The 21,492-nt window shown below is 53.8% G+C and overlaps 7 protein-coding genes across 7 annotated transcripts; 5 read left to right on the top strand and 2 right to left on the bottom strand.

Moving 5' to 3' along the window:
* Positions 1-37: 37 nt before the first annotated feature.
* BDP81DRAFT_412990 (uncharacterized protein) lies at positions 38-3,048 on the top strand. The gene has a single exon (XM_060589258.1). It carries the CDS (start codon positions 272-274, stop codon positions 2,837-2,839), a length of 2,568 nt encoding a protein of 855 aa, XP_060451647.1. The 5' UTR covers positions 38-271; the 3' UTR covers positions 2,840-3,048.
* A 3,854-nt stretch (positions 3,049-6,902) lies between these two features.
* On the bottom strand, positions 6,903-7,542 carry BDP81DRAFT_6674 (uncharacterized protein). Its single transcript, XM_060596132.1, has one exon. The coding sequence runs from the start codon at positions 7,456-7,458 to the stop codon at positions 7,009-7,011; it is 450 nt and encodes a 149-aa protein (XP_060451646.1). The 5' UTR covers positions 7,459-7,542; the 3' UTR covers positions 6,903-7,008.
* A 1,672-nt stretch (positions 7,543-9,214) lies between these two features.
* BDP81DRAFT_486583 (peptidase S8/S53 domain-containing protein) lies at positions 9,215-10,988 on the top strand (the record flags this gene model as incomplete). The annotated part of the gene is made up of 3 exons (XM_060595206.1): positions 9,215-9,889; positions 10,028-10,133; positions 10,260-10,988. 3 exons carry the CDS (start codon positions 9,215-9,217, stop codon positions 10,703-10,705), a joined length of 1,227 nt encoding a protein of 408 aa, XP_060451645.1. The 3' UTR covers positions 10,706-10,988.
* BDP81DRAFT_6661 (uncharacterized protein) lies at positions 10,989-11,852 on the top strand. The gene has a single exon (XM_060596129.1). It carries the CDS (start codon positions 11,152-11,154, stop codon positions 11,611-11,613), a length of 462 nt encoding a protein of 153 aa, XP_060451644.1. The 5' UTR covers positions 10,989-11,151; the 3' UTR covers positions 11,614-11,852.
* Positions 11,853-13,240: 1,388 nt separating this feature from the next.
* BDP81DRAFT_412984 (uncharacterized protein) lies at positions 13,241-13,963 on the bottom strand. The gene has a single exon (XM_060589257.1). It carries the CDS (start codon positions 13,552-13,554, stop codon positions 13,327-13,329), a length of 228 nt encoding a protein of 75 aa, XP_060451643.1. The 5' UTR covers positions 13,555-13,963; the 3' UTR covers positions 13,241-13,326.
* Positions 13,964-14,975: 1,012 nt separating this feature from the next.
* Positions 14,976-17,115, top strand: BDP81DRAFT_444312 (uncharacterized protein; the record flags this gene model as incomplete). Its single annotated transcript, XM_060591820.1, has 2 exons — positions 14,976-15,106; positions 15,168-17,115. The coding sequence occupies 2 exons, from the start codon at positions 14,976-14,978 to the stop codon at positions 17,113-17,115; spliced, it is 2,079 nt and encodes a 692-aa protein (XP_060451642.1).
* Positions 17,116-20,003: 2,888 nt separating this feature from the next.
* Positions 20,004-21,375, top strand: BDP81DRAFT_412982 (nucleosome assembly protein). Its single transcript, XM_060589256.1, has 3 exons — positions 20,004-20,288; positions 20,384-21,109; positions 21,176-21,375. Exons 1-3 carry the CDS (start codon positions 20,204-20,206, stop codon positions 21,292-21,294), a joined length of 930 nt encoding a protein of 309 aa, XP_060451641.1. The 5' UTR covers positions 20,004-20,203; the 3' UTR covers positions 21,295-21,375.
* Positions 21,376-21,492: the final 117 nt, after the last annotated feature.

Here is a 21,492-nt window from a genome sequence, read left to right as displayed (position 1 = left end):
TGGAGCGTCCCCCGGGCTCCGGTATCCGTCGCGCCGCCAAACGGTCCGCTTTCAGCAACTTGGCTGATGCCGTCATCCGTCTTCAAAGTTACTTTCGGCCTACAGTGTTCAGTTCATCCGTACATCGTCACCCTCCCCAATCGCTACACCAGAAGCATTCTTTACGTCTTCCTTTCCGGCCAACGAAGCTTCCTGCAACAACCGACAACCCGCCGGCCAGAGCAGCAGAGCGATGGCCCCGAGTTAAGCGGCCCAAGGCACGCCGCACACCATGCCCAGTCCGTACCGAGACCCGCGCCTCGTCTTCCTCGCCCTCGCCTTCGTCGGCGTCTTCTGGATTCTCCTCTCCCCCGACAATGGCGGCGCATCTCTATTCTCCGCCTCGGACCTAGCGATTCAGCGCCTACGGCGGCACCAGCACGCTCTCGACCTCCTAAACACCTCGACTTACGGCGACTTCACACGGCGCGAGAATGGCACGTCCGAAGGCCTGCTGCCTAGGTCGCTCAACCTGACGGGCTTCCGTCCCGAAGACGGGTTCGCCTGGGACGATCTCGAGCGCTTTCAGGAACGCTGCTTGGAATGGAGCCATAACGCGATACCGCCCGTCGGCGGAGTGAATCTGTGGGACATTGGAGAAGGAGAGCCCGTGTGGCAGAACGCCACGGGCGCGGTCAAGGGGACCTGGACTCGAAGGGAAGCGACGTCGAGGAGGGAGTGGACGAACTATAACCTGAGCGCCATCACGCCGAGCCTGCATTGGAGCGGCGCGCAGTCGGAGTGGGCCAGGAACATCACGGGAGACGAGGGCAAGATCTTGATGGACCTCGTCGACACCGGTAAGCACGGGAGGGAGCTGGACTACCGCAGCGACGTCGAGGACGACGAGGGCCCCTCGTCCGGCGGCAAGGTGCGTAGCGCAAAGGCCTCCATCACTATTGAGGATGTCAAGGGCAGCGGCGTCAACTGGGAAATGAGGCTGCACGGCGTCCAGTGGCCTCGTCAAGGGACCATTCTCTTGACGACGACCAGCGAGAAGTTTGACGGCATTTTCGGTCTACCGCATTTGGCGCCCAGCTTAGACTTCTTCCAGTCGAGCCAGCGGCTGCTTAACCTGACTCTCGCGGAAGTGCTGCGTAGGAAGGAGAAGGAAGTGTTCAACGATGGCGTGATGCCGTGGACTTCGGATCTCTCGAATCCACCGGATACGCTCAATCCAACGCCACATTGCGAATATATCATGTACGCCCAAGTACATCCACCGGACAGAAACTTTCTAGACATGAAGGGCTTTCGTCCGACGAGGGAGGGCATGGCAAGGATCATCAGCGACATTGAGCAAGAATTACGATTCCCAGAGGGCGCACCCATTCGCGGCGTTCCAGAGCTCCAGCTCTCAGCCGTTATTTGGTCACCCGACTGCGCATTCTTTCTAGAAACCAAGGGACCGCCGGATTTCGCGCCCGTCGATGGGCAACATCTCCAAGGCATGAAGACGGAGATTATTTACCACAAGATTCGGGTATGGATCCTCCTCTTCGCGATGGTGATCCTCACGCAGGCCCTTCTTCTCAAGCAACAGATGAAGGAATCAGCTACACCTTCGACGATGGGTCGTATCAGCTACTCTACCATTAGTATGATGGTCATGGTGGACGGTGGCATCTTCGCCGCGGCGTCCATGTGGGCTTTGGATGCCAGCATCACGTACTTAGAGTCGCTTTCGCTTTTGTTTTCGGCGTTTCTATCCATGTCCCTTGGCGGCTTCTTTTTGGCGGAAATCCACAAAGTGCAGGAGCCTGAGAACAGGAGGCGTGCCGAGAGGGAGCAGCAAAACGCAAACAATGACTCGCCGCGCACACCGGCCACGCCCGCGCAAGGTCTCGAAGCGGACTCCCTGCCGCGGCCCGTCACCGCGGGGCCTCGCAGGAGAGCACCCTCGCCTCCGATCATCATCCCCTTGGATCAGGATATCGACGCGGAAATTGCCGACGCCGCGAGCGGTGCGGCAGCCGTGCCGACAGCGGGCACCGGCGGCGGCCATCGTATCGGGCCCGAGGTCACGTTCCAATCGGTCATATTCCGCTTCGCCATGACCGTATCCCTCATCCTCCTCGTCTCCATCGCCTCCACATCCTGGTACCCGCGCGTGCGCAACTTCTTCGTCAATAGCGTGGCCCTCGTCTACTTTTCCTTCTGGGTGCCCCAGATCCACCGCAACATCCTACGCAACTGCCGCCGCGCGCTGACGTGGCAATTTGTCATCGGCCAGTCCGTCCTGCGGCTGCTCCCCTTTGCCTATTTCTACATCTACGAGAACAACTTCCTCTTCGCCGAGACGGACCGGCGCGCGTTCCTCGTCTTTTGCGCGTGGCTGTGGATCCAGCTCTGGATCCTCGCCTTCCAGTACGTGCTCGGCCCGCGGTTCGGTATACCCAAAAGCTGGACGCCCGACGCGTGGGATTACCACCCGATCCTGCGCGAGGACGGCATCGAGGCCGGTGGGCTGCCGATCGGTCTGCTCTCGGAGCCCGGGTCGCCGTCTCTTGAGAGGGTGAGGTCCGGGTCGGGCGGCGGCGAGGACGTCAGGGATAAGAAGAGTGGCGGCGGGAGTAACCTGCGCGCCATTGACTGCGCCATTTGTCGTGAGGTGCTCGAGGTGCCCGTCATGCGGGCGGGCGAGGAGGACCCGACGGCCGGAGGGGTCGTTGGCGTGTTTACGAGGAGGAATTATATGGTCACGCCGTGCCGGCACATCTTCCACAGCGCGTGTTTGGAGGGTTGGATGCGGTTCAGGTTGCAGTGTCCTATTTGTCGAGAGGAGTTGCCTCCCCTGTAAGGAGTAGCGAAAGGGCGAGTCGTGTGCTCTGTTATTTGTTTGGAGCGCGTGTCATAGCGGAAAGATATTGATCATGTGTTTACTAGAAATGATATCAGAATGAGAATCGGTTAGGTTATATACAGTTGACCTTTGAGCTGCTGTTTGTCTCTCTTGCGGGCCATCGTGTCGTTTCAATATCTGCCCTAGTGAATGCTACCATGGCTGCGCTTCTTTGTCTTATCCATGATGTGACATCGACCGTTTGATGTAGACAGTATCAATCCTGATCACGTCAGTGATAAGTGATAAACATAATCACTCGGTGGCTGGGAGTGATCATTACGGAAGATGGGCGTCTACCATCCTCTCCGAGCTTGAACCGGCTTTTGCTTAAGAAACGAACGGTTTCCGAGAACAGAGGTTGAGACCTCGCGAGGTCTATTAAGAGAAATTAAAAATATTATGTTATTGTATTCCCTACCGTTATAGCAGCTTACGGACCTATGCCCCTAGGGTATTTCAAGTTAAAATCTATACGAGATCATCTAGGTAGAATAAAAAAGGGAAAGAAAGAGAAGGATCGAGACGGCTACTTTATTCTAGTATACCGTATTAAGTCGCCATGTATTATTCGACAGCCTTCTACACGTATTAGAGGTTTGGCGTTAATGAAGAAAGGGGCCGCGCTATACACCTTTCAATCCAATGGTATACTTTCTCGTCCACCTTTGATTAAACATTACAGCTTGATGGGTCATAAAGAAAGATTGCGCGTCACGTGGGTTGCGAATTAGATGGTCAGAATGATTACCTAGTAGTACCAAGGCAGTCACTACTCATTGAGGGCAGGCTGTGAACCTGGATGATGGGGAGGAGGGTGGATCATAAATACTGGTATCTGGATTTCTTCGCTGGAGAAGGTGTGGATTATTAAGTAGTAGGTGCTTTGAGTTGCATGATACTCAGACAGGTATACAATATGGAGTATAGGGTCCTCAAAAGTGATAGGGGGCTTATGCGGAGATTTCTAGTAACCTCACTCTGATGTAAGTCCCTATATGACGAGATTGGGTTAGCTTGCACATTGACAGGTAAATCCTCACCGTCTAGTTTTTCCCTTGTCTCTCTGACCTCATCTTTGTAGTCACTGCGAGGAGTGGCTGGCCATACAACTACGGAAATTAAATGAGGGCTATGACGGAAGACTCCACGACGCAGGATATCCAAAGAGGAGCCCTGGGGGAGAGGCTGCGGGTCGAATGCCACCACACACTGGCCCGATAGACCGTCCCGTACGGATACACCACGCGGAAAAGAGCTATCACTAAAGGAAATACACACTAATCCCCAAGGCGTTTTCCTCAAAACACAATTCGCAGTTTAACCCCTTTGACACAGCATGGAAAGCCGAGCAGACCACAAGATCTCCCGGGGGGCCGGAGAAGGGGGGAAACACCCGCCGCGCATCCGCTCCGCGCCGCCGCCTCTGCATAATGTTTGTCCCATTGATCAAAGGTACCTTACCTACATCGGGTCAGTCAAACAGTCAAATCAACCCCCACCCCCCCCCCCGCGGGCCAAGTGTGAGAGAGACAGGACCAACTGGTTGTCTCATCCAGCGGTCCAATGACTATGGGTAGATGACCCAGCTCCCAGTCGCCCCTTTCCATTTCCCTGGGGCGCAAACTGCATTGTTTCGAAAAGGGCGGCTGGTCCAAGGCGCAGAATAGCTGCAGCCAAGCTCGCTGGCGTGCCCATTCAGGAGGGGTTCCATTCCATTCAGGCCAGCGGAACAATTCGAGCGCATCCATACCGTTATCGTAGCGTAGGAGAATAGGAGGAATCAACAGCTGGATCCAGCTCGGGCTTGCCTCAATTCGAATATCCCCGAGAGGCACCCCTGGGAGATAAACTTGGCATCATGGTATTGATAGTCATGACCAAGCGAATCTTCTCGTGGTCGAATGCAAGTATCAACCCTCAGCGATGCTCAAAAGGGGCGACGGGTATATGTCTTCCAAGGAGCAGAAAAAGGCGACAAGGTGCGCATCCCTGCCCCGGGTCTGCGGTCATGCGGCACAGCAACGTCCCTAACCCATCTGTCCTATCCCACTTCGATAGCATCAGTCTTCCATCAAACCCACGATGTCAGCACAATCTCAGTTACGCAAAAGAAAAGGAATAGTGTCGATCGTGCTGTTGAACCTGGCCGTCGGGAACTCACCAAATCGGACCAGAGACTCGTTCTAGATGTTACAGGTGACGCGAACCTCTTGTACGTGCAAACAGCAAAGGAAAGCTCGTTTAGCGATCAATGGGTGAGCGCCATAAGTGTAAGAGCGTTTAATCCATCGGGCCTGGAGCATCAGGAAAAGGCTATCTTTCATGTTGTGTCGTGTGAGGGAAGCGGTACGAGGGCGGCCGGACGCCAGCGGCCGAGAGAGCCGGTGTGACAAGTGTAGTCATCACGGGCCCTTCGAAGGCGACACCAGTGACACCGTGACCGATGTGGAGACCAGTAAGTCTAGTTCCCATACCCGGAAGCCTGGGACGTATCTCGCGTGAGTCCGAGAAGCAAATGACGCAGCGGAAACGGCGTGCCGAGGCCTGGAGTCTCTTGAGCCAGGGGAGGGGAGTTCCATAATCGACCGATCCTCAACTAGTCTTCCCAAGGATATTGATTTTGTCTTCAGGACAGCCCCATAAGGCGGAGGGAGGCAAGGGAGTAGGCGGTGCTGGTAGTGACCGATGTTCAGACAATCCGACGTTTCTGACACTCTACTTGTGATGTACTGATACGGATACCCGTATGTGGTCAGCTTGGACCAGTGGATGCAGGCGATCAACCGCGTGGGGTACTCCACGATGGACACGCCTATCAGTCAAAGTGTCTCGGAGTACCCAGGAACTTGGGTATCGTGCCGTCGTATGAAATCATAGCCAACGTACCGAAGGTTAGGAAAAGGCCCGAGGGAGGTTTGGATGGCCGGCTCAGTGGTCAGTGGAATCAAGCTTGTGCGCACCAGCGTGGCAGACCCTGGTGGCCATAAGCACAGCCTGCCATCGAGTGGAACTTTTGAGGTCCATGATGGAATCCGTACCAGCGATGCTCTCGCTTCCTTTCTGACATGCAGCTTTGGCTGCATTGGCCTGTCGTGTGGGATTGGTCCAACGGCCCCCCAAATTTCGCGGTGAAGGCAGGTCGGACAAGGCATCTCGCGAGGCGTTATGCTATGGCGCTTGAACCCCCTCTGTCACCGGAGCTCGCGATGGAGGATTGGTACCTTACAGGTTTGAATGGAGCATCAAGAGGCCGCGGGTCGTTGTGCACAAGGCCACGATGCACGGGCTGAGGAATGGGGGTCCCATACCGAGACGTCCCTACCCCGCGATCATGGGTTATCGCCAGCGGACATGTCCGAGAGACATTGATGCTTGGTGACGTGCAGAGATGGAGCCTCCAAAGTCTACGACGGGAAACACTTCCCAATCGATATGGCTGAAACTATCGTAGGGAGGTTCTGCAATGTCCCTGCGTCGAGCTGGCTATCGCAGATTCCAATCGCAAGATATCGTCACATCAGCCGCTCTCCTGGGTTCTTGGCACACAGCGCCTTTCATTCGTAGTCGATTTGGAATAGCACAAAGAAATCCAAATCACTGCCGAGGTCCACTAACTGACTGCCCCTCGGAGCCATGAGAGAGTCTCACTCCGGAACACCACCGGTTCGCAGAGGTCTCAGTTTCGATGTCGAGGGCTTTGGGTCGAGCCACATCTCCGGAACCGGTAGCACGTCCGTGAGATTCGGGTCCGTGGTAGCAGTTGACACCTCCGCGTCCCGCCCTATGCCACAGGAAAAGGCAAAAGCTTCCGGAGAGGCGCCGCCGTGCGTACGAGGAACACGGAACACCAATCGGTTGTTCCTCTTAGAGGAAGGGAGAGGATTAGACGGAACCTCGCGTCTCAGACTCTAGAGACCTGAGTGCATTGGGTGGCTGATGTCTGTCGAAGTTGGTGATTGCCCCGCGGAAGCGAGAGTCTGGGAACCGGCGTGGAGTAGGCGGCGGCCTCTGATTAGTCCATGATCGTATTGACGCGGTAGGTGATCATAGATGGTAGGGCTGAAGAAGACGCAAAGAAGGTGCGTAGATGCAGCGAACGTCATCGTGGGAAGACATTGGTGCAGTCAATCATGGGTCGGTGTGGCTTCTTTCTGCAGTATCTCAAGAAGCAGAGCGTGACTTTTGATGGGCGATGGCTGAGCAGCGGCGCTAAGGCAGGCGATATGTAGGCACTCTTGAGGCAGATTCCCAAGACGCAATTCGATACATGGGAGCTCCCGGCTCAAGAGGAGGCCGCCCTGATCAAGCCCTTGGGTCAGTAATGTCAGGGAAGGCCAGTGGAGGATTTCCTGACCACCCAGGACCATGCTTCGAGCTCTCTGGCGCATAGGGCTGAGATGGAGGGTCAAGGACTGGGTGAGATTTGTCTCGTCTTTCGAAATGTCATGGTCCCCATGGTCCCTTGTTCCCCCCCTCCTCTGCTGCTGGCAACGACTGTCGACGAATGCATCCAAGCCCCTCAGCCAGCGGAAGCGGGCCGGTAGGATGGCCATTGCATGTGGCGCAGCTGACATGGCCGAAGCGGTGAATCAAGCCGAGACATTTGGAGGTTGGGCGTGTTGGGCGTGTTGGGCGTGGTAGGCTTTTGTTTGCCAGACAAGACACAGACCGTGTCTGTCCAGAAACTCAGCGAGAGATGAATGGATTGGGCAAAGTTGTGAGGTGTGGGAAGTTGTCAGGTTTCTAGTGTAATTGTGTGTGTGTTTCGATCCGTAGTGTACAGTGAGGTGTCAAAAGTGTTAATAGAGTGAGTGCACAGTACCCGCCAAACCCAGTGGTTTTCAACACTACTTAGAAAAAGCAACTTAACTTAAAAATTAAAAATAAAAACGAGAAGATATTATTTTACTATATAAGAATAATATATAAAAGTTGCACGTTATCTATGATTAAATTCGTGGAGTTATTAAAACTTTTTTATTTTAAATACGTTTCCAAAAATATTATTTTAATGAACTATAGCGCTTAAAGTGTGCAACATATACTATATTTTCTGGTGGATTTTTTTTTAAAAAAAAGTCTCTATTACTTATTCTTTATTTACGTACTTATATAATGTATTAAAATTATATAAAATTTATTCTATATACTTTTATATAGTTAATTATTTTAGAGATTTTTTTAGGTTATACTATTACCTAGATACTTGAGATATAACTACTTTCATATAACTAGAGTTAGTGGGCTCAAGGTGACGTACTGGGGGGTGTATTAAGACTTTTGACATCCCACTGTAAGACCAGTGCTGGGGAATGGAAGGTACCGAAACGTTTCGATACTTTGGTCTGAACATCTGGTCAGTGCTTGGGTACAACCAGGGGTACTTCTGTACGTACTCCATATCCAAGGAGGTATCTTTAATCCGCACCTTACACCAATAACTCCGGAGAGATGTTGATGATTGCTATAGATCACCAAAGGGCAGCAGCGTACATGCTTAGGGGACCGACAGCCCTTCCCGCGAGACAAGACGCTGCTCCTGCCATGCTCGCCTGGCAGTGACACAACGCCGTCGAGACGGGCCGCGTCCGTCCGGTCATCATGCCGGCTCATGCTCTCTAGGTTGTTCCCGCAACTTTCAACTGACAAATGCTTCGGGCTCCTGCTTCTGCGCCTGCTCGACTGGTGCTGCTGCCCGTTGGCGATACGAGGAATGGCGACGGACAAATGCAGCTAGCAGCGCGCTCTTGCATGCCAAGAGAGACCGCCTGCTCATCCCGTGATTGCATTGTCTTGTCTCTCTTATCCTCATATCTTGTCTCGAGAGCGGGTGATTCTCATTCCGGCCCGTGACAGTCCGGGGTGTTACAGACGGGAGCAATTTGTACCTCAGAACATCAGGGCTCAGCACACATGAGTGATGATGCAAAGTGCTGAATCGCCAACGATGCCAATGCTTTACCCACGCTCCCCTCCCCCCAAGAGATAAGCCAAAGACTTAACCTGGCATCGCAATAGCATCGTTCAATGGCGAGCCCAGCTACAACATGCCTCATTGGGAAACATGCCCGCCTCGTATGCTGCCCATGCCTTGCTCACGCATCTACGAGGTACGGGCGACGTTGCATCGCCGTCTTGACCTTCGTTTTTGAGAAGTTCCAAGTCAGATAAACCCAGAAGCGTTCGTCTTGGCTCTTGTGCGTATACGATGATGGAATAGTGAGGAAGGATGAATCAATGCCATGATTACGATTTAGTACAAGTATAAAGAGCAGAGTATTAAAAGAAATTGTAGATATTGATGTTAATTGCCTGCATCGCCAGTGAACAATGTCCTTCATCAGCGCCACCGCAGTCCTCCTGACGCTCGGCCTCCGGGCCCTAGCCGCTCCCGCACCGGCCTCCATCACCCCGGACGGCATCATCCCGGGCGAATACATCGTGTCCCTAAAACCGGGCCTCGCCCGGTCCCAAGTCGAATCCCACCTCTCCCGCGCCGCCTCCGTGCACAGCCGCAGTCCAAGCCGGCGCGACACAACAGGCATCGACAAGACCTTTTCCATCGGCGCCTTCAACGCCTACGCGGGCTCCTTTGACGAGGCCACCATCGCAGAGATCCTCAGCGGCGACGTCGACGGCGCCGTGCTCTCGGTCGAGCCCAACCGCCTCGTGGAGATTGACGCCCTCGTCACGCAAGATGCCGCGCCGTGGGGTCTAGCTGGTCTCTCGTCGCTTAATCAACTGACTGGTTCGTCTGATGGTCAACCTTATACCTACGACGATTCTGCTGGTGAGGGCTCCTTTGCGTATATCCTCGACACGGGCGTGCAGGTCTACCACCCCGATTTCGCGGGCCACGCTGTCAAGGGATACAGTTCACAGCCCGACGAGGAGTTTGACGACTTTGGCGGGCACGGCACGCACGTTGCTGGTACGGTTGGGTCTCAGACGTATGGGGTCGCGAAGAAGGCAACGGTTGTGGATGTCAAGGTCCTTGCTGGTTTTGTAAGTGGCATCCTCTCCCTTCCCTCGACATTTGAAGAAAAGGAGAATGCAATGGCTTTCAACATGTGGCTTCCTGATCAACAGTTGATCAACACTACCTTACCCGAAGAGTCTAGATAGTCTAACCTTCGAGCACAGGGCACTGGCAGTGTCGCAACGGTCCTCGACGGCTACAATTGGGCCGTCAACAACATCACAGACACCCCCGGTCGCCTCGCCAAGTCCGTCATCAGCATGAGTCTCGGTAAGAACCCCCCAAATCCAGTTGCCGGCCGATATTGGGTATTGCGCCCGCCGAAAGAGAACAAAAACCACAGGACCCCTGGACTAACACACAACCTCCCCCGGTTTGCTTCTGCAGGGTTCCCAGTAAGCACAACAGCCTCCGCCCTCGACGAGGCGGTCAACGCAGCCTACGACCTGGGTGTCCCGACCGTCGTATCGGCCGGCAATTTGAACCAGGACGCCAGCCGGCGCTCGCCCGCGCGGGCGGAGCGCGCCTTCACGGTCGCGGCCGCGGACTGGAACCGGACCCGGGCGTCCTTTTCCAACTTTGGCAGCCTGGTCGAGGTGTTTGCGCCGGGCGTCGCAGTGCGCTCGCTCGGGCTCGACAACGGCACGACGGTGTACTCAGGTACCTCGCAGGCTGTCCCGCACGTCACGGGCCTGATTGCGTACCTGAGGGGCAAAGAGGAGGGTTTGGCTATCCCGGATGAGGTGTTTGCGAGGGTGAAGGAGCTTGCTGTCGAGGGTGTCATTCGGGATCCTCAGGGTACTGCGAATTTGCTTGCTTTCAACGGTGCTGTTTCCTCCTAGGGTCCGGGGCGTGTAAGTGCGTCTTTGTTGACTCGCGGGGGTAAAGGGGAAAGAGGCGCAGGCGTGGAGGTATTTGCCAATGTTGGGTCCCGTCGTCTTGCTTGATACAGACACATGCATTACTTACATGAGAGGCACATGAAAGTAGCAGCAATCATCCATCTTGGGTGAAGGCTCTCCGAGACTGCATCACTTGGGTCTGGTAGTCTGGTCCCCTCCCCGTCTTGTGTCTGTTTCGGAGCAGTTCTCAACCTGGAAATTGTGTTTTGTTTGCTTGGATTGGCGGTACATGAGGGTTCGTACTCCCTCAAGGCTCGAATACTTTGAGAAACTCGTCGGCCTCTCTTCCCCGTGATTCTAAACGGACGGGACTGACTGAGACGCAATGTTATTGGTACCACCCTGTACAATTGCACTTATCTGCCGGTCAATTGCTTCCATAATACATGGTATTTTTAAGAGCCCGCTTGGTAAGCTCGCCGGTCCGGGACAAAGGTGTAGTCGCTGATGCCGAAACGGCAACCCCCAGAGGTCCCAATACCTCTTCCAAGCGGAGCCGCCGTTTCTATTGGCAGCGGCGGGCGCCGTCAACACACCAACCGCTTTCGATGCTGGGCCTGGGGAAGGGAAACGGCATGGTGACTGCATCGAGGCGTGGGCCGGCTAGTGTAGTCTGTAGAGCAATGAAAAGAGGACTGCGGCGGCCCTTCAAGCTACACCACCAAGGTAAGGTAGCCATCCAATGGTCCAGGGCGAAAGGGGTGTCTTGTCCAACAAATCTACAGGTGAGCACGTGTCGCCGCGGGGAACCACGATCTCTCCTTGCTCCACTTACCGTTCTCTCTCGTGCTCATGGATCCTGGTGGTGGACTCGTGGTTCACTGGTGGGTGACTGGTCCAGTGGATGAGAGCAAATCTGCGAATTGGCGATGGCGATGATGACCTGCCTGTTCGCCTGCAGGGCTTAGCCGCCCACCACCAAGACCAACAGAAGCGAAACAAACAGCACAGCCACAAAGAAACAACAACTTTGTATCTGTAATGCAGGTGGACTAACACGTCGTTGGTGTCATCATCCAAGGGGTATAGAAGCATGGTGGAAGGCTTCGCCGAGACTAAACATGTGCGGGAGGGATATCCGTATGGTAGTGATGATAATAAACCCCGTCGGAGTTGAGGTGGTTGGGATGGGAATGAATAACGAGAGGAAGGACGTGGAGGTTACGTCCAACATCCGAGAGAGGTCGGAAGAGGGAAGGAGTGGGGATGAGTGGGGATGAGAAGATGGAGATCTGGAGAGAAAGAGGTTATTGGAGGTGTGCAATGAACGGACGTCGACAGGCGTACCCGGGCATGTTGAGGTGACTTGCCAATATTGTCCACTTTGACTTTGACTCTTTCACTTCTTCCTGCATTTCGAACGAGTATCACTCAAGAGCAACTGCCGAATCCCCTCCTTCTACTCCGTACTCCGCATCAGTCCATCGAATAGCCATCTTTGTTTTTTTCCCGTCTCCCCAACCGTTTCGTTTCGCTGAAAGGGCTCAAAAGTCAAGACTCTTGAGATCAGTGTAAGGTACCTCGAACGGTTCTTCAGACCGTCGCACACAAAGCAGCAGGGTACAAGGGCGAGAGCGGAAAGACCCAGTTACCAATTGGGGCAAGTTCCTCGACGAGCCGACGACTAACACGACCGGGCCAGGTACTCGACCCCTGTCTCGCATGTACTTCGCCGACGCCATCAAGTACCTCGGTACGTACTCCGAACACCCAGCAGTTATTCTTCTCATCTCTTTGATCTGAAGGAGACCGCACAACGGGCCAGCAAGTATGGACGAGGGAAAGGCAAGGTCCTTCGTGTTGCACCGAGGACGTAGGTAGGTATTCCTAATTTCATACCGTGTACGGAGTACGACAGCCAACAAGGGCCATGCTTGTGAGACGTCGAGTTCTGTTCCTTATGCACGTCTCTTGTCCAGCAAAACAGAATTCCTGCGCTGTCAGTCAGATATCCTTGCCGGGTACCCAAGCATACAAAGTAGATGGACAACATCTGGTGCTTGCTGCCCCGGACAGTGAATGCCCTGCCCTCTCTTCTGCTCAACTACTTCACCTTACATATGAAGTATGGAAAGCAGATATTCATAAACATCTGATTCATCACGACGAGCCTTACTGACTCTGGTTCGAAATACCGAGCGGTACAAGCTCAAGGTATCGTACACAGCAACAGGTGCGGCGACCCAGACGCCTTGTCTCGCCTGCCCTGGAGGGGTTCAAATGTTTCTTGTACAATGTTTGCTTCGTGCTGGTATTCGTACTCCCCCTTGTCTCTTTCTCTCTGTCTGTCTCGCTCTCCCACTTACCTGACAGAGTACTTTGTCCAATACTTCGTTCGGATACACACAACTGAGGGGTCTTCTTCTGCTTCTTCTTCTTCTCCTTCTTCTTCTTCTTCTTCTTCTCCGTTTTCTTCTTCTTCTTCTTCTTCTTCCTCCACTCTCTCTCACCTCTCTCTCCTCCACCCCACCATCTGCGGATAACTTTTCTTTTCCCTTCCTCAGCTAGAGCCAGGGACTAGCCAACTCCGATCCCCCACTCCCAACCCCGTTAACCCAACCTCATTCGCTCATCTCTCGCCTACTTCTCCCCCCAGTCCAAAGCCCAGAGCCCAGAGTTCTCCTCGTCCTCCCTTCTTCTTCTGCTCTTGGCCAAGCCTGGATTTTGGTCGTTTCCGTTGTTCTGGTCTCGACTGATTGTTCTTCAACCGAGTGATCACTGACCATCTCTTCTGACCGTCCTGCTGGCTTTCGATATCCACCCCTGCTTCTTTTGGGTATGCCCGTCATCAGACTTCAAGCCTGACATCTTTGGATACGGATACATCGGTATTACTTCGACACCAATGACCTACACCATCACCACCATCACAGCATCGCCAGATTCTCACCTATTACCGTTGCCTCGCCCTCACCAACCTGGAATCTGATAACTGTCCCCACGTCAGCACTCCCTCCCTACCTCCGCTACATGCCAAATCGACGTCGGAGGTCCTGCATGCAGTGCAGCACAGCGCAGCAACATATCCCTCCGCCAGTACCTACCTATAAACCGTCAGCGTCTCCCCTCCGCCCCTCACCACGGCACGACACGACACCACCATCGAACAAGATCCCGGTCCGGGTCTGCGTCTGCTGTTCGTCGCAAGCCACCTCTAGCTTCACAGGCCTCCACATCGCGACTTGTCTCATTGCTTGGCTTTTTCTCTTCCTCTCTTTCTTGTCTATCCCTCCTGGCCCCCTCCAGGTCCCCCCTCCCACCGTGGATCTCGGCCTCCCCTACTCGGATCCCCCTCTCCCCTGGTCCCTGTGGTCCAAGCTACTGATCTGTTGACCCATTCACATCCAGTGGCTTGTAGCGTCACAACACTAGCTACGGATGCCCAGGTCCGCGCCCACACGCCATCTGCCAGCCCTATATTACTCTATCCTCCGTCGCCCGTAACTCGCGGCCCCCAAACCCCTTCCCGCTGTGAAAGGCTGAAGCTGCCCAAACACCCTGTCATTGCGCATCTGATCAGCAAGCCGAGAAAGCAAACTATTATATATCACCCCTAGTCGAGACACAACTACTCGTCATTGCCCTTCTTTGCTTTTGATCGACATTCAAGGAGAGGTCTAAGCAACAACCGTTGTGGCTCTCCTCCTGAATCTTCTCACCTTATCTTTGCTTCTCCCACCTCACCCTCCTCTACCTACTTTTACAAAGTACTGCGGCCTGCCCCCCCTTCGACCTGGACTCTTTTCTTCTTGGCGCCTTTTACAAACACCTTAGTCATGTAAGTGCGAGAGCCTAGAGCTCGAACCGAGGGATAGACCCCGTCCCTCAGCAGATCGCCCCTCTGCAGATCGCCCCTCAGCCGGACCTGTTCCCCGTCCTGGTCGATTCTATACTAGGCTTACCCTGTCTAACCGCCGAGTTCACAGACCACCCGTCATCGCGCCGACCCTTAGCTTGCCTTAGTTACCATCTCCGCGCCCCGGTCCCCCCTCTACCCTAAAGAGCTCCGAATCCCCTGCATTCCGGCCAGACCTTTTTTTTTTTTTTTTTTTTTTGGTAGTGGTTCAGCTTCTCAACTTCGTCGTCGTCAGCAACACTTTTGTTGGGATCTAGGGGCAGACATCTCGTACGCGACAAAGAGTGCAAGGCGATGAATGCATATGCGACATCTCTTCGGCCTTAGAATTCACCTCAACTCTACACAGCGACGATGTCGTCCTACAACGGCGCCGATGCGAATTCGGTCACATCGACCAGTCCCGCCTCCGAGGACTCCCAAGCGAAGCCCAAGAGGGCCAGAACCAGTAAACCGAAAGTCAAGACAGGATGCAATAACTGCAAGTACGTGACGCACTCTGCTGCACCCGTGTTCGTGGGCCAGAGTCTAACATGCTCATTATAGACAACGGCGCATCAAGTGCGACGAAAAACGACCCTCCTGCTCGCAGTGTGTACGCTCCAAGAAGATTTGCACCGGATATCCTCCTCCCAGCCGCAGCGCTAGACCTCACGAGGTTCTCGCCATTGCCCCAAAGCCTCTCCTGGCCGCCGCTCCAGCCAACGCTGCTCCCGCGCGAGCCATCGGCTTACCTCCCAGGAGAGTTCAGAAGTATCAGCGCCGATTGACTCCCCCACAAACTCCCAATGACGGTCCGTCGGCCATTACCATGTACCGCCCGGCGGGCAACCTACAACTCTCACCTCAAGAAGGTCTATATTTCCAGTTGTTCCGCACTCACACAGCAAACGAATTATCTGGTTATTTCGATTCCGTCTTTTGGACGCAGACAGTCTTGCAGGAATGCCACGCCGAGAACGCCATCCGTCACGCTGTGGTCGCTCTTGGGGCTCTGTACAAGACCCTGGAACAGTCCTGCGAGTCCCCGCCAGGCTCGCCATCCGATGTCATGAACCCCATGGATGGCGCATATCGACATTGGGAAGTGGCAATTAAGCAGTACTCAGAGGCCATCAACGCACTCGTCCAGCTCCACCGTGACCAGAAATCGCATCGAACTCTGCTCATGGCAAGTGTGCTGTTGGCTTGCTTCGACTCGTTCGTCGGGGACCATCGCCAAGCAATTCGACAAATCCAGACCGGCCTCAGCTTACTGGAGAAGCTGCGGGCCGAGCGAAGGAAGTCATTCGTCCCTCTCTCCGAGGAGCCTGTTGAGGAAGAACTGGTCAAAATGTTCACAAGGCTGGCCATCCAAGCCAAGTCATACGACATGGCATTCCACTTCCCCGAGCCTTACGTGATTCGGCTTACGCCCCAAACTCCCGAGCTCCCCCAGTCTCCCCCTTCGGACGCCGGCAGCTCACCGTCATCCATGAGCTCATCCTCGATGCCGGAACAGTTCTTCAGCCTGATGGAGGCACGCATCGCTTGGGACAAGCTCCTCGAGAAGATGCTTCGCTTTACCGAAACCTTGTTCACGTATCAAAAATCAACAGGCGCGAACGGTCCTATGGGTATTCTGCCCAAGTCGTTGAAACAGTATGGAATGAGCTTCAAAGGGCAACTAGACGGTTGGTCTGAAGCATTTGAGTACCTCCTCGAATCCCGCACAGCACCCGGCATCAGCCACCAAGAGAAGGCCGGCATCGCAGTCCTCAAGATGTTCCAAATCATGAGCCAGATTTTGTTTCTCATGACATACAGCGACAGCGAGTCACAATTTGACGTTTTCCAGCCTCATTTCAAGGCCATTGTCGATCTTGCTTCTGAAGTGGTGGGCGATGAAGAGAGACGGGCGGCAGCCAAGAGGTGTCCCGACCCCTCGCAATGTACTCACCGTCACAATCATACCCCGGATATCTTTGGCGGCCACGAGTACAATACTTTCCACATCAAGCCCAGCTTCAGCGCCGACCTGGGTATTGTCCCGCCCTTGTTCGTGGTTGCCACCAAGTGCAGACATCCCGTTATCAGGCGACAGGCCATCCAGCTTTTGAGAAGCAGCGCGCGGCGGGAAGGCATGTGGGACAGCGAGCTCACAGCGCGAATCGGACAATGGGTTGCCACGATCGAGGAGGAGGAGCTTCTGTCTTCACCGTCTCCCGAGGCGCGTGTCTCTCAAGCCGGCGCCAACGGAAGACACGGATCAGTGGACTTTGGCGAGGATATCCCGCTGGGACCCGGCGGCAATGCCCGTTGGGATGCTCGACGGGATAGTGCGATTTCCGGACTGATCAAATCGAAGCGGTCTGTCCCTGAAGAGAAGCGCGTCATGGTCCGGGCGGTGGACTTTGACCTAAGGGCTAGGTTTGCCAACCTCCAGGTCGGCACACGTGGCATCATCACCGGCATGCCAGACATGCGGTCTCGTGTTACCCATATCACGTGGTAGGCCACTGCCTGAGAAGAAGAAGAAGAAGAAGAGAACATGAGGAAGATGAGGCGTAGGCGGGCAATCTTCAGGGAAGATGTTGAAATGGTCATATTTGCGTTTGATTTTTGTATTGGATATACCCCCGGCGATGTGCAAAACACAAGTGGTCATTGGGCCGTTTCTGGATCTCTTCTCTACACAACTACGACAAAACGTCCTACGATCTGATGATTCATGGGAGTATCAAAGCGTTGTTTTTGTCATAGGAACGGAAGAGCACCAGGGCCGGCAAGGCTGTGGGTTTCAAGCAAGGAAGGGAGCGATAGCGCTGCATTTAAGAGGAGTTGTATGGTCACGAAAGAGAAAACAAAACACACAAAAGGGATCAAAACTTGGACTGCGCAAGCAATAATAGTCAACTTGTTGGTTAATCAAGACGATGACATGGCACTATGGCATGCACGAGAAAGACATACTTGGCTGATTTCTACATTGATCTGGGCTGTGATGGTGAGCTGATATCCAGATGTTTGAAGGCCAAGGTAGAGAGACATGCTACCCTGTCAGCGCATGGCAGGTAGAATCCGGAGGCGTATTGGACTTATACCACCTGTCGTCATTCACGGACCACGTATACCTATCCCGAGCACGGACTACCGCAGCTGACAGGTTGACAGGCGGTAGGTGTACTATCTGAGTCCTGCACCGCCCGGGGAGCGTCATCGTCAGGTCCGGTATCATGTGGGTCCTCCTCGGAGCCGGTGATCGGTGCAGTATATCCACTTTCTTCCGCGAACATACCGGGCTGGGCGGGCACGCGGGGAAGCGCTCCGCGTTCGTTAGCGGGACATGATAGTTGTGTATCCGAAACTTTCAGTGTCTTCTCATACTCCTTTTCTTTTTTTTTTAAAAGTGTCTGCCCAGCCCCATACTGAGAGAAGGTGAGCCAAGAGAGAGCCTCTCACATGTGAATTCAGTCGAAGTATTAAATGGTACGGCGGAGGCCATCTCAGAATTTTTCGGTGCCCCTTGACCATGTCACTGCCTGTCTGTCTCCTAGAAACGGCTAGGAGCTGTTGGGGTGATGCCAGTGGGGGGGGGGGGGGTAAGGTGTGGGCACGATTTTGCTTTTCGGCTACGGTGACATTCCGTCAGTTGGATGGGATTTTTGGTGATGCTGGTCTTGGTCGTCCCCCTTGGGGTGAAGATGGGAATACTGCCGCATGTATCCTATAGATTTGAAATCCTCTGCTGTTACCGATGTAGGCAAGGGGTTACTGGAGGTATGATCTTCGATGTCTAAGCAGGTCAAGGGCAACGGGGCATTCCGATTTCCATAAGTTTCCCTGAGCATCATTGCAAAAATCGGTTCAACAAGTACATGGGTAGATACGTTAAATCTTGAGAAGATGAGTAAGAGTCTTCCTCTGAACTGGGCCTCTAGTTCAGGAAATGAGAAGGAAATAAGTAAATCGATAAGAAGGAAGGGGGAAGACTATGGTAGCGAGGGGCAAGAACGAATGTCGGACCCCTCAGTGGGTCGCTGTTTGTCATGAGAGAACTGAGAAGAAGAAGAAGGAGAAGAAGAAAAGAAGGAGAAAGTGTGAGCAATGAGCAACAGAATACTCCATAGCGCGGCTAACGATATTGGACAATGAGAATGCATGAATTAACCATTTGGGCTTGACAGCGGTTTCCCAGTTACGGTAGCGGATACACAGGCAATTGTCGCCTCTTAGCGTGGGTGAGCGGTGACACGAAAGCAGAATGTGGATAGTCGTGAAGAAAAAAAATTTGACGATCTACCTTAGAAGCAACCAGCTCGAAATTGCCATATGAGTGGGGGGAGGGGTTGTTATTGTTTTCTCCCAGTCTATTCAGAATTTTCGTTGATGAGGTGAAGCTTCCTGGAAGATGGTTGTTCAGAGAGGTCCCATTGCGGATGAGACCCCGCTAGGGGTCCAGGCACGGCTGCTCGGGTTTCGACTGGAGGACCCTTCCCTTGGGTCTGAATTTTTATTTTATTTTAAATCTTCAGCGTTTAAGCGGGAGCTTAACACGATGCCATGAAGATACTGCGCGAGAGACACCTATGGTAGGATGTGGTTTCTGTTAGCGGTAAGCACGTCCAGGGCACGCTTGAGTTGTGTTTCTTGGCGATGCTCTACACACATTCCCAATTGAGTTTGGATCCCAAAAGAGTCAAGGACTGACAGCAAACGAGAAAAAAAAAAGATTCACCCTTGCAAACGAAGTGCAGTTCTGGTCCAATGGATCCGCCAAAAATCCTCCGCCTGGCGCCAATTGGATGCGTCTGGGAGTTCCAAAAAGTTCGAGATCAACAGGGACGTGGGGACACGATCCAATGACATCAGTCACCGCTGCCCAAGTGCGCAACAGCCAGTAAAGACTGCAGCTTTTGTCCTCCATCCTTGAGAGCTGGCGTCACAGGCAACACACAGGAACCCAAACAGCACAAAGGTGACGAGAGAGATGCAGGCGACCTGTATGAAAATTTCTTCAATTTTTTTTTTCTCTCTCTCTCTCTCTCTCTCTCTTGTTTCCCTCCCTCTTCTGTTTGTTCCTGGGCCAAACTGGCGTCACGGCGCCTCTGCTCTCTGCTGTGACCCATTCACCCCTCCCCTTGCCTCCTCTTCCCCCACGTATTCGGAACCACAGGTCCCTTTTTAACAGAAGATTCTACCCATTCAAGTAGAGGAAAACAAATAAACAATACTGTACGGATATTCGTACATGTACCTACCTACCTTGCCATAGATTTGATAAGCAGCCCAGGTTCATACCTTGGTTTACCTTAGTACGGAGTACTTAAGACATTGTTGCCCCTTGTGCCGCCCACCCCTCCTCCACTTACTTTTGCTTGCTTCTGAACAAATCCTTTGCGACTCAGGCTAATTAACAACCCCGCCAACTTTTTTTTTTTTTTTAAATCACTACCTACCCCGCCACGAAAGAAAGTTGAAAAATCTCAGCACCCTTCTTGAGATTTCCCTCCTTTGACGTTTTCACTCACTCCTTCTCACACTCCATCACTTAACTTATCCTTTACCCTTCCACACACACATACACACACAACACCGCCAAAATGACTGAAATGGTTGAGACCGGTGTCACCTACGAGCAGCTCGCTGATCTTGAGCACGAGTTCGAGATCGTCGAGAACGAGATCGGTATGTTTTGATTCCATCTTGTGCAAACCCTCACATCCTGCAAAATTCGTCTTCTTGTCCTTTTTTTATTTTATTTCAGCTAACGCCCTGCCCAGTCCGCAAGCAGTACGAGCTCTCCAAGCCTCTGTACGAGAAGCGCGCCGCCATCGTCTCCAAGATCCCCAACTTCTGGGCTCTCGTCTTTGAGCAGTCGCCCCCCGAGGTTGACGAGCACATCCAGCCCTCCGACGCCGCCCTGCTCCTCTCCTCCCTCAAGAACATCTCCGTCTCCCGCCCCGAGATCGAGAACGGCTCCGGCGGCGACCCCCGCTCGCTGACCATCCGCTTCGAGTTCAACGAGAACGAGTACTTTGAGGACTCGGTCATCGAAAAGACTTTCTGGTACCGCCACTCCGCCACCTACACCGGCCTCGTCTCCGAGCCCGTCGACATCAAGTGGAAGGCCGGCAAGGACCTGACCGAGGGTCTCCTCTCCGCCGCTAAGAAGGTCTGGGACCAGGGCCCCATCACCCCCGGCAAGCTCACCCCCGAGGCCGAGGCCCTCCGCAAGAAGGTCGAGGAGACCGCCATGGGCGGCGTCTCCTTCTTCTCCTTCTTCGGCTACGTCGGCAAGCGCATCTCCGCCGAGGAGAGCAAGGCCGCCCTCGCCAAGGAGGTCAAGGAGTTTGAGGACCGCAAGGCCGGCAAGAAGGCCGCCGAGGAGGCCGAGGACGAGGGCGACGAGGACGAGACCGAGTTCGAGCTCGAGATCTTCCCCGACGGCGACGACGTCGCCGTCGCCGTCGCCACCGACCTGTGGCCCGAGGCGCTCCACTACTTTAGTAAGTTCCTCCGCGACGGTGCCGTCGCTGCTGAAGGACAGGATGGAGACTTACTCTCAATGATAGCCCAAGCCCAGGAGGCCGGCGAGCTGTCCGATTGCGAATTTGAGTCCGACGACGAGGAGGATGAGGATGAGGAGATGGGCGACGCCGAGACCACCCCCAACAAGAAGCGCAAGGCTTAGATTGATGACTACCACCGACGACTACAACACCCACCCACACACACCCACCCACACACACACACACACACACACACGCATGATGATGAACTTTCTTAATATTAGACAAAACCTGGTGATACCATGATCGAGTCCCCCTCCTAGAGGAAGAGGGAGGGACTTCTGAATCCAAAAAGTTTTCGTTTGTTATACCACTACTTG

This window comes from Colletotrichum phormii (genome assembly GCF_030913505.1).
Source record: "Colletotrichum phormii strain CBS 102054 chromosome Unknown BDP81scaffold_1, whole genome shotgun sequence".
Taxonomy (NCBI): Eukaryota; Fungi; Ascomycota; class Sordariomycetes; order Glomerellales; family Glomerellaceae; genus Colletotrichum; species Colletotrichum phormii.
The sequence above is the reverse complement of the archived record's forward strand: the minus strand, read 5'-3'. Positions and strand labels throughout refer to the sequence as shown.

What these genes read in the sequence shown, in the direction of transcription:
- BDP81DRAFT_412990 (XM_060589258.1), top strand. Translation starts at nt 272, where the DNA reads ATGCCCAGTCCGTACCGAGACCCGCGCCTCGTCTTCCTCGCCCTCGCC.
- BDP81DRAFT_6674 (XM_060596132.1), bottom strand. Translation starts at nt 7,458, where the DNA reads ATGTCAGCTGCGCCACATGCAATGGCCATCCTACCGGCCCGCTTCCGC.
- BDP81DRAFT_6661 (XM_060596129.1), top strand. Translation starts at nt 11,152, where the DNA reads ATGGTATTTTTAAGAGCCCGCTTGGTAAGCTCGCCGGTCCGGGACAAA.
- BDP81DRAFT_412984 (XM_060589257.1), bottom strand. Translation starts at nt 13,554, where the DNA reads ATGACGGGCATACCCAAAAGAAGCAGGGGTGGATATCGAAAGCCAGCA.
- BDP81DRAFT_412982 (XM_060589256.1), top strand. Translation starts at nt 20,204, where the DNA reads ATGACTGAAATGGTTGAGACCGGTGTCACCTACGAGCAGCTCGCTGAT. An exon ending in GATCGTCGAGAACGAGATCG is followed by an intron (nt 20,289 to 20,383) that starts GTATGTTTTGAT and finishes CGCCCTGCCCAG; the next exon opens with TCCGCAAGCAGTACGAGCTC. An exon ending in CGAGGCGCTCCACTACTTTA is followed by an intron (nt 21,110 to 21,175) that starts GTAAGTTCCTCC and finishes TCTCAATGATAG; the next exon opens with CCCAAGCCCAGGAGGCCGGC.